Source organism: Pelobates fuscus, chromosome 8 (assembly GCF_036172605.1).
Source record: "Pelobates fuscus isolate aPelFus1 chromosome 8, aPelFus1.pri, whole genome shotgun sequence".
In the NCBI taxonomy this organism is placed as follows: domain Eukaryota; kingdom Metazoa; phylum Chordata; class Amphibia; order Anura; family Pelobatidae; genus Pelobates; species Pelobates fuscus.
The window spans coordinates 169,628,489-169,642,608 of record NC_086324.1 but is presented as its reverse complement, the minus strand read 5'-3'; the positions used below and the strand labels follow the sequence as shown (position 1 = coordinate 169,642,608).

General features: G+C 38.4%; 1 protein-coding gene across 1 annotated transcript in view; it reads right to left on the bottom strand.

Moving 5' to 3' along the window:
• Nucleotides 1-766: 766 nt before the first annotated feature.
• The window catches only part of LOC134571356 (uncharacterized), a 30,192-nt gene continuing 16,838 nt past the window's right edge, over nt 767-14,120 (bottom strand). The window contains exons 8-9 of the mRNA XM_063429558.1: nt 1,703-2,053; nt 767-1,230 (exon numbers count right to left, since the gene is read on the bottom strand). Coding sequence (XP_063285628.1) covers nt 767-1,230; nt 1,703-2,053 — 815 coding nt within the window. The remainder of the gene's footprint in view (nt 1,231-1,702; nt 2,054-14,120) is intronic.

Genomic DNA, 14,120 nt, shown 5'->3' with positions numbered 1-14,120 from the left:
TACAGCTACACGTCTTTAGCTAGCCCAGGACAGATTAGTAATCTTCTCTGACAGGGTAATTTGATAACTATTTTGACCTTAGTTGTATGTACTACCCTGGGCTAGTTTGTATTTTGCATACTGTTCAAACTCTAGGTCTGTGGAACCAATTTCTTTTTTTTTTTTTTCCTGCAACCCCAAGTCACTGTTTAGACAACCGGGGCCACTTTTTTGCAGCGGTTACTATCAGACTTAGTCCACACCTTGGAATTTCCATTGTCTCAGTCTGTAACTAAGACATAGGCATTTATACTGGCAACCTCTCTTTTTCTGGCTAATTAGACACTTGTTTAAAAGATCGATGTCTCTATCATGGAGACTTTGTTTCACCTTTTACTGAAACAGCACATTGGGAATTAGATATTGCCATTTTTTGCTCTTATTTAACAGACTCACCTATACTAGAGACAATATTTAAGATTTTTCTATTATTCTTTTTTCCTTTCTATACCCTCCCTGTTTTCCCTTATATCTCTGATTGGGTCTATTTAGTGCCCTATATATGCATTCATCCAGAGCTAGGCATCTCTCTAGACTTTTTTAAATTTTGAATCTAATAAAAGTTTATTTTTTTAATTTCTAATCACTTTCTGGTCACTGGACAGCGTTGTTTTTGTCTGTATGTTATTTCGTTCTATGGGTTAACCCCAAATATTTCTGTCCAGCTACTTTATATATTGCTTTATCAATTTTCTCTTTAACTAGTCAGCCATCCTTCATTCACTCACTAAATCCCATCAGACTTTCTGTGTATAACTATACATTGCCATTTGGATGAGTCAGACGAGTCTTCTAATTCCTTCTTTATAAAGGATGATATAACAATAAACATAACCCCAGATATAATAAACCCAGTAATTCTATCTGAGGGACATTTACCATATGAACGCTGGAAGTTGTGCTCTACCGGAGACCATAGGCTATCATGTTCCACCACCACCTTGAAATAGATGATATCCAGATTTATACGATCTATCCGTGTCAGACCTTCACACCTGCTGGTTAGTCTGTAGGTGCGATCGTTATTCTGATGTGATGTATTCTGAATGGAGGAGTCAGGGATTCTCTTATAATTCTCTTGTTTATTCTCAGCCCGGCTCCAGGTTATCGTAATATCCTTCGGGTAAAAGCCATCAACGTCCAATGAGATATATCGATCCTTTTGTACAAAGTTCCCTATTACTGGGATTCCTGAAAATGGTCAATTGGGAGAATTAGTGAAACATATAAAAGAAAAAGATGTACCCCGGGGGGTGGGGGGGGGGGGGGAAGGCATGGATTTAGATTATTCCAAAACTAGCAGTAGACTCCAGGAAACAAAGCAAACCAGCACTTCCTCAAAATGTTCCTTGTCCCTTTACTTAGTTGCACAAAACATACTACAAAAAATTAAAGCCTTAAAATGGGCATTTCTGACGTAGTAATCATATCACACAGTGAGTGTCTTTAAATAGTAAGCAGAAAGGAAAGTGAAACGTTTAATGTCCCCATGATATAGTAATCACATGTAAACTGCTGCTGTATCTGACCAGGAGGTAGATGTTACTTTACTGCAGCCTCTCCGCCTCTCTGCACTAAACAGGTGTCAGGCAGCGAGTAGTTAATAAGTAGTTATTGTACATTGTGTGTCTGTGTTTATGGACCTGCTGTACACCAAACCCACCTTTCACACTTAGTTCCCTTGTTCTTCTCTCCAAGGGTCTCTCCACACTGGGATGTCCCACCTGGCAGATGAATTCCGCTCCATGATCAGTTCTAGCAGACACTGTGACAATCAGACTGGCTGTACAGGTATAAGTCCGATCCTCCTGTCTGGTTACATCCATCACTGGGAGCTTGTATTTCTCACTGGGAGACACAAGGTACAGTTCCTGCTTTCCAGGTTCCCTCCTGAACCATTTCACATCCAGATTATCAGGGAAATAGCCAGAGATTGTACATTGCAGCTTGGCCTCAGCGCGGTGTAACCAATCCGGTATTATTATATCTCCTATCTGAGGGCGCCAAGGGGAGTCTGTAACAAGAAGAGATACAATGGTCACATCAATCAGGGAAGAGACTGGAGGTTAGTAAGAACTTGGAGGTATTGAGAGTTAATTTCTCTTTGTGCAGTAAAAACTATTAAACTATAAAAGAGCCAATAAGGAAGCAGTTCACCTGCGTACAAGCACAATGCATGTTTGATGTTCTACAATACCATGTCAAAGCATGTGAAGTATGGCATCCTATGCTGTAAGCCTATGGTATTAGTATGATTTGCAAGATTAGAAATTTGCCCACAAAAAATGTACATACAGGTAAAGGTAGAGGTTAAAATTTATCATTTATTTCATACATTAAAATAGAAGAAAGGTTTGTTATCACACAGTGAGAGCAGAGTGCTATCGTGAAAAATATAGTATTTTGTAAACCATAAAGTAAGAAGAAAAGTATGTATATAGCTGTACTCTAGCTAAAGGGACACTCCAGGCACCCAGACCACTTCTGCCCATTGGAGTGGTCTGGGTGCAAACTCCCACTACCCTTAACCCTGCAACTGTAATTATTGCAGTTTTTCATAAACTGCTAAATTCCTTGGAGAGGTGGGGATATAAAAAGATTTTAGGTAAAAAAAATAAATGTATTGGGTGTTTCTTTTAAAAAAAAAACCTTAATGCCAATTTTTATTTGTTTAATTTTGTTATAATTTTTTTTACAATACTTTTATACTTTTTATGCATATATGTTTCTTTGTAACTATCTACTTATGTATATATTTGTATTTAACATTAACAGTTTTTTTCACCAGACCGTATAACCTCATGCTATTAGCAAATATTCAAGTTTGTTTAAATATGTCTATTTTAACTCCTTTTATAATTCCCCTCCTAAGATGACTGATGTGTTAGTATACAATCGTTTTCCCTGTTAAATTCCCCTCCCAATATGGCCACCTGCCAGAAAGTTGTTTACATATATATTAAATAAAGAAAGGTGGTTTTGTCAGAGTCCATACAGATGTTTAAACTGCAATTGGATAAATACTTCCAAAAACATAACATACAGGGATATAATTTCTAATTAGTGGGGTAATAGCTGCTTGATACAAGGAGACATCTGACTGCTATTTTGGGGTCAAGAGGGAATTTTTTCCTAGTTTGTTGCAAAATTGGAAGCGCTTCAGACTGGGTTTTTTGCCTTCTTTTGGTTCAACAGCAAAAACATGTGAGGAAGGCTGAACTTGATGGACACAAGTCTCTTTTCAGCGATGTAACTATGTAACTATGTATTTAAAGAAGTAAAAAAGTTTTTTTTTTTTAAAAGAGCTGTCTCTCGTTGATGTAATTTTCTATTTTTTTCTGTTATTTCCTATAAAAGCTGTTTGTTTCCACTTGATAAAGCCCTATGTGGTGAAACGTGGATTTTTTTTAAAGCATTTTAATTAAAGTGTTTTTGGTTACTTTTATACTGGGATTGTGCCATTTCCCTTTTTTTATTGCCTTTTATTTTTGTCTGGCATCCTGTTTGTCACGCCAGAGAGAAGAATGGCCTATCGTCCTGCGCCTCTATTGGTCCTTACCTTCAATTGCAGAGGATTGAATATATCCGAAACATAGGTCCCGCTAATTGAGAGAATTAAAGAAAAAGCATATCTCCGTGGCATTTCTGCAGGAAACTCATTTCATGGAGGAAGCTGCCCTTCAGCATTTTGATCACACATATTCGATTAATTACTTTAACAACCACCCCACATTACGTATGGCTGGAGTGGTGTTTCTGATAGCTGCAGCGCTGCAGTTCCAGGAAATTGGTTCCAGACACAGAGGCAGGGCCGGATTAACATAGGGGCTGATGGAGCTGCAGCTCCAGGCCCAGGCCCATGGAATAGGCCCATTTAAAAAAAAAAAAAAAAATGTTTTCACATTTGGTGGGACTGCCCTAAGATAATCCCATTCTGGGACTTGGTGAAAGAGGCAGTGACCTTAGAGACTTAGAGACGCTATCACTTTTGGAACACAATAAGCACATGACACCCAAACCTCAATATTCAAAAAGTCTATCTTACAACACCTTCTTAATGGGAAAAAAACAGTAGGTAACAAAACACGGACACCCGTGAACAAGTGATAAACACAAGAGAAAAAAAACTGATGGGTACACGGCTTCCCACGGTTATCTCCCAGCTGATAACCATATAACAAGACTGTATAATTGATAGGAAAATTTTGGGATTCTGCTCGTGTGCCTATAATAGAGGACAAAACATAGTGCAAATATTGCTAAAACACTGTAATAAAGCTTCTAGTGATCAGAATGCACTCACATATTCCAGGAAAATAAAGTGTATTATGGGTGCCTCCCCTTGATGAAAATGGGGGGTATGTTCCTTTAAAATTCCCTCCTCAAGTGATAGCCAATAGGGTATCCAGGTCAGCGAGAAGATCCAAAAACCGCAACCAAATCCAAAAAATTAATCTCTCTAATTAATCTCTTGGCGAGAGTCTTAAATTATAATCATTTTAATTGAGATGATGAACAAAAGACATAAACTCGACCTCTAACCCCCTCCAGACTATTACCACATAGTCGATGTAGCGACGCCATAGGACCAGGTTCCCCACCCAGTCATGCCAATATTTACATGCGCAGATGGGAAGACCTCTGCGTGTGGTCGGGACATGACTAGGCTGGGAACCTGGTCCTATGGCGTCGCTACATCGACGATGTGGTAATAGTCTGGAGGGGGTTAGAGGTCGAGTTTATGTCTTTTGTTCATCATCTCAATCAAAATGATTATAATTTAAGACTCTCGCCAAGAGATTAATTTTTTGGATTTGACCCTTTTGGGTGAAGGACCTGAAATAAAAACCAAATGCTTTTTTAAGCCCACAGATGGGAACAGTTACGTCCACCAACAAAGTTGCCATTATCAGCCCTGGCTGAAGGGGATAGTCAGAGGACAGCTGATGAGAGTTCGACACAACTGTTCCCATACTAACGATTTCCATACCCAGGCGCAACATATAGCTGACAAACTTGTACATAAAGGCTACGGTCGTAAAAAGATTGATAGAGAGATACGTGATATATCCAGAATAGATAGAAATGAACTACTAATAGAGAATCCAAAAAAAAGGGAAACTGAAAGAGGGAATTTTCAACAAGCATTTTTCACCCAATTTAATAGTGATCATTCAAAAATCAGAAGAAGTTTGCAAAAATATTGGCCTATTCTTTTGGAGGACCCTTTACTGGGGAGCCTTCTACCTGCTAAACCACAAATTGTGTACAAAAGGAGAAAATACTTAAAAACCTTTTGGCCCCTAGTTACCCCTTAAAAAGAAACATCAGTTCAAATACCAAAATTCAGATCAATGGTTTTAAAGGGTGTCGATCATGTAAAGCATGTTCCCAGGTGAATACTAGTCAGGCCACCACTTTTCTTGGTTCTTGTCATGATCGTCCATATTCTATACGGACAGGTATTGGCTGTCGCTCTGATTTTGTGGTGTATTTACTCCAGTGTCCGTGTGGCAGCCAGTATGTGGGCCGTACAAAGAGGTGTCTAAAAGTGAGATTATTGGAACACATTAATAATATCAAAAAGAAATTGGAAACCCACTCTGTTCCCCTCCATTGTAATAGCTGCCCCCTTTTTTCTTTGAAACAACTACGTTGTATAGGTATAGAACGTGTATTACCCCATTGGAGGGGAGGAAATAGAGAAAGGAGATTGGCACAGAGGGAAACATACTGGATCCGCGAATTAGGAACATTATTACCAAGGGGTTTAAATATAGATGTGGATCTAGTGTGTTTTTTGGGATGTTAGTCATTCTAACATTCTGGTTCCAATATATTTATACTTCCCCTTTTTTTTTCCCTTTTTCTAAACAGCTATTTTTTTGGAACATTTTTTTGAAATTGTCTGGTTCTGAAATATATATATTTTTTTTTTCCGAGGGAATTACTAATATTGAAAGCCATATGAATAATACATATGAGGAATAAAAATGTTTAAAATATTCATGTCTTCTGGATAAATGTATATTGTATACTATAAATACATGGTTAATGTATCAGCACAATATGGATTTGTAATTTGGTATTCACTGTACTAATTTGTTATGGATAAATTAAGTTTGTTCTTTATATATCATTTCAAGGCCAGTTCTGGCACTATTTGTGAAATAAATTTGGTAGTAAGTGTTCTAATGAAAAAAGGATAAAACTGTAAAATAAATAATAATATTTTTCACTTTTTTGACACTTCATCTTTTTATCATTTTTCACAATGAAATTGATTGAATTAAATATATACACATTTTTGTTGTATTTAATTATGTTCGTATTTTTAGAAAAGTATATATAAACAAGTGGGATGCTGTGATAAGAAGTCCCATTTTGTTGTATAAATAAGATAAAAATTATTATATATTAATTAACAGGATGTTTTCTGTTGCATAATACTATTCATTAATAGATTTTCATTTAGATACATTGGCGGTAATTTCTCTCTGCGACCAGAGGGGGAGACTGTAAGTTTATGCATATCTTCGCCCCTTGGAACGCACGGCCATGTTTGATGGAACGCAAGTGTACCACGTGTACGAACACGGAAGTGCTGATAGAAAAGGCGATCAGAAATTTCATCAAGCCGGTAACGCTTAACATATGGGAGAAAACCAACGAGCAAATGGCAAAGTCTGAAAAAGAAGACGCCCATCTTCTTCACCAATGAACTATAAGGGTTAGCCCTATTTAAAGCAGTTTGTTAGAGTGGATTGTTAGATTATTTTTCTGATTAATGTATTTTGATCATTGAATTTTATTACTTGGTCCCTGAGGAAGTTCTTGCATAGAACGAAACGCGTAGGACCTGTGGACTTTTTTATATTTTATATTATCATATGTATATTGATACAATTTGTTATTTTGTACTCTTGATTTTATTTATCAATTAAACCGTTTTTCTGGGAGCTGTTTGGTGAGGCTGGATCATTGGATCATCCTAGCAACCGGGGCACCCTGCGGTCATTATTGAAGGAAGATTTCTATTAAAAAAAACATCGTGGGGAGGCACCTCTAACACGCCTTAAACGCTCGAGATTTGTGAGTGTAATGTAATACCCTGTTTTATATTGGTTTCAGACAATATTGCACTACGTTTTTGTTCTTTATTCTAGGCACTTCAGCGATATTCCAAAATCCCCATCTTCCTATACATTTATGCTATATGGTTACCAACTGGGAGGTAACCGTGGGATGCTGTTGTACCTATAAGTTAAGTTATTTTATATATTTTGTGTTTGCACTAATCACTTTACTACTGGTGGTTTGCATTTGTTTCTTTTAAACTAGAGAGGAGGGATTGCTGACTGTATGAGGGAGTGTTTCTGTGTTAATTACTGTTCCTATTGGTTTGTGTCCCTTTTGTCCCGGTGTTCCATCAGGTCCAGGGGGTGTGCCTCTGGCCTGAAAATGTGTATAAAAGAAATGCCTTTGTGCTCATTAAAGCAGTTTTACTTGACCCTCAACTCGCAGCCTCAACTCGTGTTTGGAGGGGACAGCTACAATCACTACAGGGATTGCTATGCTTTTCATACCCTTAGCTTTTCTATACCAAATTTTTTACATTTATAAAAGAAATTCCCAAAATCAGTTAATGTACAGACAACATATTTTCCATTTACAGGTAAAAGGGATAAAAAGCTATCAACAAGGTTCTAATACTCTTCTTCTTTTTAATTGTGAATTAAAAAATATATTCAGTACTAGTATTTTAGCCAAAGGTTTAAAATCCATTTGTTTTCACTTTACTATGAATTAGTGTTACATGAATAAATACCAACAGCTGAACTCTAGCTTGTTTCCCTAATTAAAAACCCTCACCCTCCCAAAAAGATATGAGGAGGAATCCTATACTACACAATAATAGGTGCCAGGTATTGCCTGACTGAGGCAGAATTTACAGGTTTAATTAGTAATAAGCAGCTGAATGGATAATGGCCAGAACCAGGGGCATACCTAGAGCACCCAGGTACCCAGGGCACATCCTACATTTGGCCTCCCCCTCCCACTTTAAAATGTAAAAAAAACACCCACATATTTTTTGTGGAGTGTGTGTGTTTTCAATGCATTTAGCACTGAGCATTGTTTGTGTGCTTGAATGTAAGCATGTTTTTTTTTTTTAGTCTCTGTGAGTGAATGTAGGGGTGTGTTTGTAATTAATGTTGGCATTTAAATGCAGGAGTGTGCTTGTGTGTAGTGTGGTTTGTGAATACAGTGGTGTGATTATATATAATGGTGGTGTTTTAAAGGAACACTATAGTCACCTAAATTACTTTAGCTAAATAAAGCAGTTTTAGTGTATAGATCATTCCCCTGCAATTTCACTGCTCAATTCACTGTCATTTAGGAGTTAAATCACTTTGTTTCTGTTTATGCAGCCCTAGCCACACCTCCCCTGGCTATGATTGACAGAGCCTGCATGAAAAAAAAACTGGTTTCACTTTCAAACAGATGTAATTTACCTTAAATAATTGTATCTCAATCTCTAAATTGAACTTTAATGACATACAGGAGGCTCTTGCAGGGTCTAGCAAGCTATTAACATAGCAGGGGATAAGAACATCTTAATTAAACAGAACTTGCAATAAAGAAAGCTTAAATAGGGCTCTCTTTACAGGAAGTGTTTATGGAAGGCTGTGCAAGTCACATGCATGGAGGTGTGACTAGGGTTCATAAACAAAGGGATTTAACTCCTAAATGGCAGAGGATTGAGCAGTGAGGCTGCAGGGGCATGTCCTATACATCAAAACTGCTTCATTAAGCTAAAGTTGTTCAGGTGACTATAGTGTCCCTTTAATACAGAGGTTTTTTTGTATGTAGTGTTGAGGCTTTAGTGCAGGTTTGTGTTTGTATGTAGTGTTGATGTTAAGAATGCAGGGGTGTATTTGTGTATAGTGTTGAGATGCTGAGATATATGCACATACACACATACACACATACACACATACACACATACAGATACATAGACACACAGGTGCCCACTGACAGACAGATACACAGGCACACACACAGACCCACCTACAGACAGGCAAATACATAGGTATGCACATGAAGATACATAGACACACAATCACTCACACATACAGTTACACAGACACTAATATTCACACACATAGAGATACACAGACACACAGAAACACTGACAAGCTTACAGATAAACAATTACACGTACATATACACACACAGACACATACTGACACATATACAGATACACACACAGACATTTACAGACACACACACACACATACACACACACAAACACACACACATATACACACACATACAGATACACACACATACAAACACAGACACATACACACATACAGATACACACACACTCATATAGACACACACACACAGATACACTTACTGACACACAGGTAACAGACAGGTTCAATGACGATTTGATGATCCAGGCTCAAGGGATTTTATTATCTACAATCGTTTCAAACTTTGAAGACCAAATCTCATTATAGCAAGCCAATTTGCCATTCATACCGTAAAAATATTGTTCCAGATGTCCTTGATATGATATATATATATATACATATATATTTTATTATATGTCAGATAGATACATTGACATTGTATAGTTATTTAAACTATTACATAATATAAGCAACTCCAAGGTCTCTTTAGCATTATTAATACAATGTTTCTTGTTTTCTTAACTCAAGCAGAAGAAAAATAATGGGTTTAACCTTTATTTCCTCCTATATTTCCCTATGGATATATTTTATTTAAAAGATCCGGTGTTAAGTACCATCTATTGGAAAGTTTAAACTGTAAATCTGTCAAATTTAAGCAGTGGACGTGTTTATATCATTTATTAAAAGAACTTTTCCAACTTTCCTCCTCTATTTGTGTATGAAGATCTTTTTCCCACTTTTCTTTTTTTTTCATTTCAATTTTTTATTTTACGAAAATGTATTACAATAGACAGTACAGGACTTAAAAAAAAAATAGACAATAAAACAATAAATAAGTTTCGACAGTTCTAGCCCTCTAAGATACTGAATATTTTAATTTATTATCCTTAATTATCCTCTTAATTATAAATTAGACGACATACACATTTAGTATCTTTACTTCAACTTGAGAGAACCTTAAATAGCTATCTACTGTCTATGATAAACCATGTAAACGTAAAAACAAAACAAACATAAAGTCATACTGTGCCGAGGTCTATATATCCTGATAGATAATGCCTTACTATGGGGCTTGGTATTTTCCCCTTTACTTTTTCCTTTTCTTCTACTTTCTCTTTTTTTGTTTTAAAGAAAATGTACGTTATTAATAGCCGAGAAGACGGCTTTATATAGAGATGCAAAATATAGAAACATTACAGCCCCAAGACGTATCAACAGTGTTAGCTCTGTAAGATGTGAAATTATTAAGACATTTTTCTGATCTGTCTATATTCATAAGTTATTTGTCACAGTAAGTTTATCATCTTTTATTCTTCTCAAAAAAATTTTTTTTTCTATTATTGTTCGCTACATAGTTTTTAACAGTAGTGTCCAATACTCATACTGTGCTAAAATCAAATAATGAATACCACTATTTTCCTTATGTAGGGCTTATCTTTTTTACCCATTCCTCCCATTGTTCTATTCTAGGATTAGTATAGTTGTCTTGTCTCAGGATTCCAATCTCCATTTTGCAATGGTTCAGGACCTGAAGTTTTATCATGTCCCAAGAGATAATCAGATAATTTCCAATATCTCGCCAATGTTGCTTTAGTCTCCGTTAAGATGTGAATCACTATATCTTTTTTGCTTCTTGAAATTCTAGGCCAACCTAGATGTAATACGAAAGACTTACAGGTAAAGTCAAGATCTACTTTTATCACCTCTTGACAAAATGTTGCTACTTTATTCCATAGTTGACTTAGGTTTGGACATGACCACCAGATGTGGACATAGTCTGCTCTAGATGAGCCACATCTCCAACACTTATATTGAGAGGATGGGTACATTTTTGCCAGTTTAGTGGGGACGTAATGCCATCTATTAATGATCTTATAATGACTTTCAGATGAATTTAAACAATGGATAGCCTTAGTTACGGCATTATTTGCATTTATCCACTCATTTCTTGTAATAGTAACCTGTAGGTCTTTTTCCCAAGATACAAGGGCTGGAAATGTTGGGCTTGATTTATATAGTTTGGCACAATGTGATACTAAATTTTTATCACTTTTAGAGTTAATTAAATTCATGAATGTATGTAATCCTTCAGATGACTCTATGGCCCCATGTTTATGTAAGAAATGCTTTATCCTTAAATATGTAAAGTTCTCTCTATAGGGAAGGGAAAATAGCTGCCTAATGTCCTCAAAGGACATAATTTGATTCTGTTGCATTATTTGGTCTATATTATTAATACCATTAGCCGTCCAGTTTTTTATATTTAAATCTTCTATATTGACTGTCAAAATGTTGAAAGGTATATCCGTGATAATTTTATCCAGTATCTTAAGTCTCTTTTTCCAATTTTTCCACTGCCATAATAAATTATCCATAATTAGGCCTATGTTTGTATTATTTCTCTTTTGTAGACTCCAAAATATAGCTAATAAGTCTGGAGATCCCAGTCTTGTGGCTTCTATTTTTGCCCAGGCTTCCTCTGCGGAGCTCTCCTTTAGTGATATAATTAAATGAGCCAATGCGCATGTCTCATATGTCTCTAGAATATCTGGGACCCCCAACCCACCCTTTTTGGAACTCATATTTAGTATTTTTTTTATTCACCCTCGGTTTTTTTTTCAGCCATATAAACTTCTCAAAAGCTGTCTGTATCATTGTAAGCCATGGTTTGGGAATTTTAAGAGGTATCTGTCAGGGCTTACCTGGGTGTGGGAGTCCGGCAGGCAGAGAAGTATGCTCACCCTTGCAAGAAAACACAGGCCAAGGTGATCAGGCAAGAATTCACCTGACCTGTGAGTCGGTGCACGGGGGCTGTGCAGGGTAAATCCAAAACGCGGTACAGGAACAATAAACCAGGAGAATAGTCGTGGGAAGCCAAGGGTCAAAGGAAGCCAGAAGTCAGGATAATCGGTGTACCAAGCCAGAGGTCAATAACAAACTGGAGAACAGGAAACAGCAGGATAATCACCAGAGTCAAGGAACTGACACTGCCTTCTGGGAGAGGCAGTGTTATATACCTGGCTAACGAGACATCAGGCTCAGGTGTAACATGAGTGACAGGAGATGTTCCAACAAATGTCCAGCTACAGTACTAAATACTAGACAGGGCTAGATACAGGAAACAGAAGCGGAGAGATGGCTCAGAGGTAAGCCAAAGCACCAGAGCTGCCAAGGTCCCAGGTTCGAATCCTGACATTACCCCCTCCTCAAAGACGCCTCCAGGCGAGAAAAAACAAGAAATGAAAAAACAAGTATGGCCCAGGAGGTCACTTCTTTGACCTCTTGTTTTTGGTTTTGCCAGCAGGATCGGAGGACATAGCTATAAGGGCCTTCTCAAATGTTTGCAGGTCCTCCTTCCGGACTAGAGTCCCATTAGAGGCATAGGTACAGCCAGGAGGAGGATCGTTCTTCCCCGAACAATTAGCATTTTCAGGTACTACTGGAGAGAGGTTAGGGTTGGCAATGGATACAATGCAAGTGGCAGGTAACTTGATCCCAGGAGTCTTCTTCTCTGAACCTTTTTCCTTCTGTACGTCACCATTACAGACGGTAAGTAACTCCTCTTTAGGTTGACAAGAAGGGATGATAGTACCAGCTTTAACAAAAGTTTCTACCGGCGGAGGTTCAGATTTCTCAGGAGCACTGGGTAAGTTATACAGCATAGTTTGCGTACCCTTCTGTGTCACATAACGGGGACATGACTGGCAAAAACCTTGGCAGCGTCTAGACAAAGTTTCTGAGACGACTGGATGGGTACGTAGGGCACTCAATAGAAGGGGTCTTTGCTTGGGTGGACGAATTGGGCAGAAAGAAATGAAATGCCCCCTTTCTCCACAATATAGGCACAAGCCATGGGCTCTCCTACGATCTCTTTCCGTTAGGGTTAACCTAGTCCCGATATATCCAATCTCCATAGGTTCGTCTGGGTCGAGAGGAAGGCAGGATTGCTCTGGGGCCTTCATAGGATCAGGAGCATAATGAGGCAACACGGGGTTGTCGTATAGGTACAGGTTCCCTTTGTTTCTGGGAATCTGGGATCCTCTGGGACGTGGTGGTGGCTTAGGCACAGCGGTCTTGCTAGGAGTCTTGCAGTGTGCTTCCATGGCAGACATGAAAGCATCCCATCCCGCAAGGACAGGATTCTGAGACAGCAACATATCGTGTGCCCACTATATATCGTGTGCCCAGGTTTATAGCTGCTCGGACCTTTATGAAATCATTGGCATAAGTCCGAGGCTTCAGGGAAAACACCAATTCACAATCCACTCTAAAGCATAGGAAGGAAGCTTGGTTGCCATCAAATCTCTCCGGCATAACTGTAAATGGTTCAGGAAAAACAGGTTCCAGGGCTGGGCGTACTGTCCCTTTAAGAAACAAAATTTCTCGCTGTAGCTCCAAAACAGTCTGGGCCAGGCTAGACACTTGCTGGGGCAGGGGTGAGCACATCTCTGCGGACTCCATAATGGTCAGTTCCTTATGTCAGGGCTTACCTGGGTGTGGGAGTCCGGCAGGCAGAGAAGTATGCTCACCCTTGCAAGAAAACACAGGCCAAGGTGATCAGGCAAGAATTCACCTGACCTGTGAGTCGGTGCACGGGGGCTGTGCAGGGTAAATCCAAAACGCGGTACAGGAACAATAAACCAGGAGAATAGTCGTGGGAAGCCAAGGGTCAAAGGAAGCCAGAAGTCAGGATAATCGGTGTACCAAGCCAGAGGTCAATAACAAACTGGAGAACAGGAAACAGCAGGATGATCACCAGAGTCAAGGAACTGACACTGCCTTCTGGGAGAGGCAGTGTTATATACCTGGCTAACGAGACATCAGGCTCAGGTGTAACATGAGTGACAGGAGATGTTCCAACAAATGTCCAGCTACAGTACT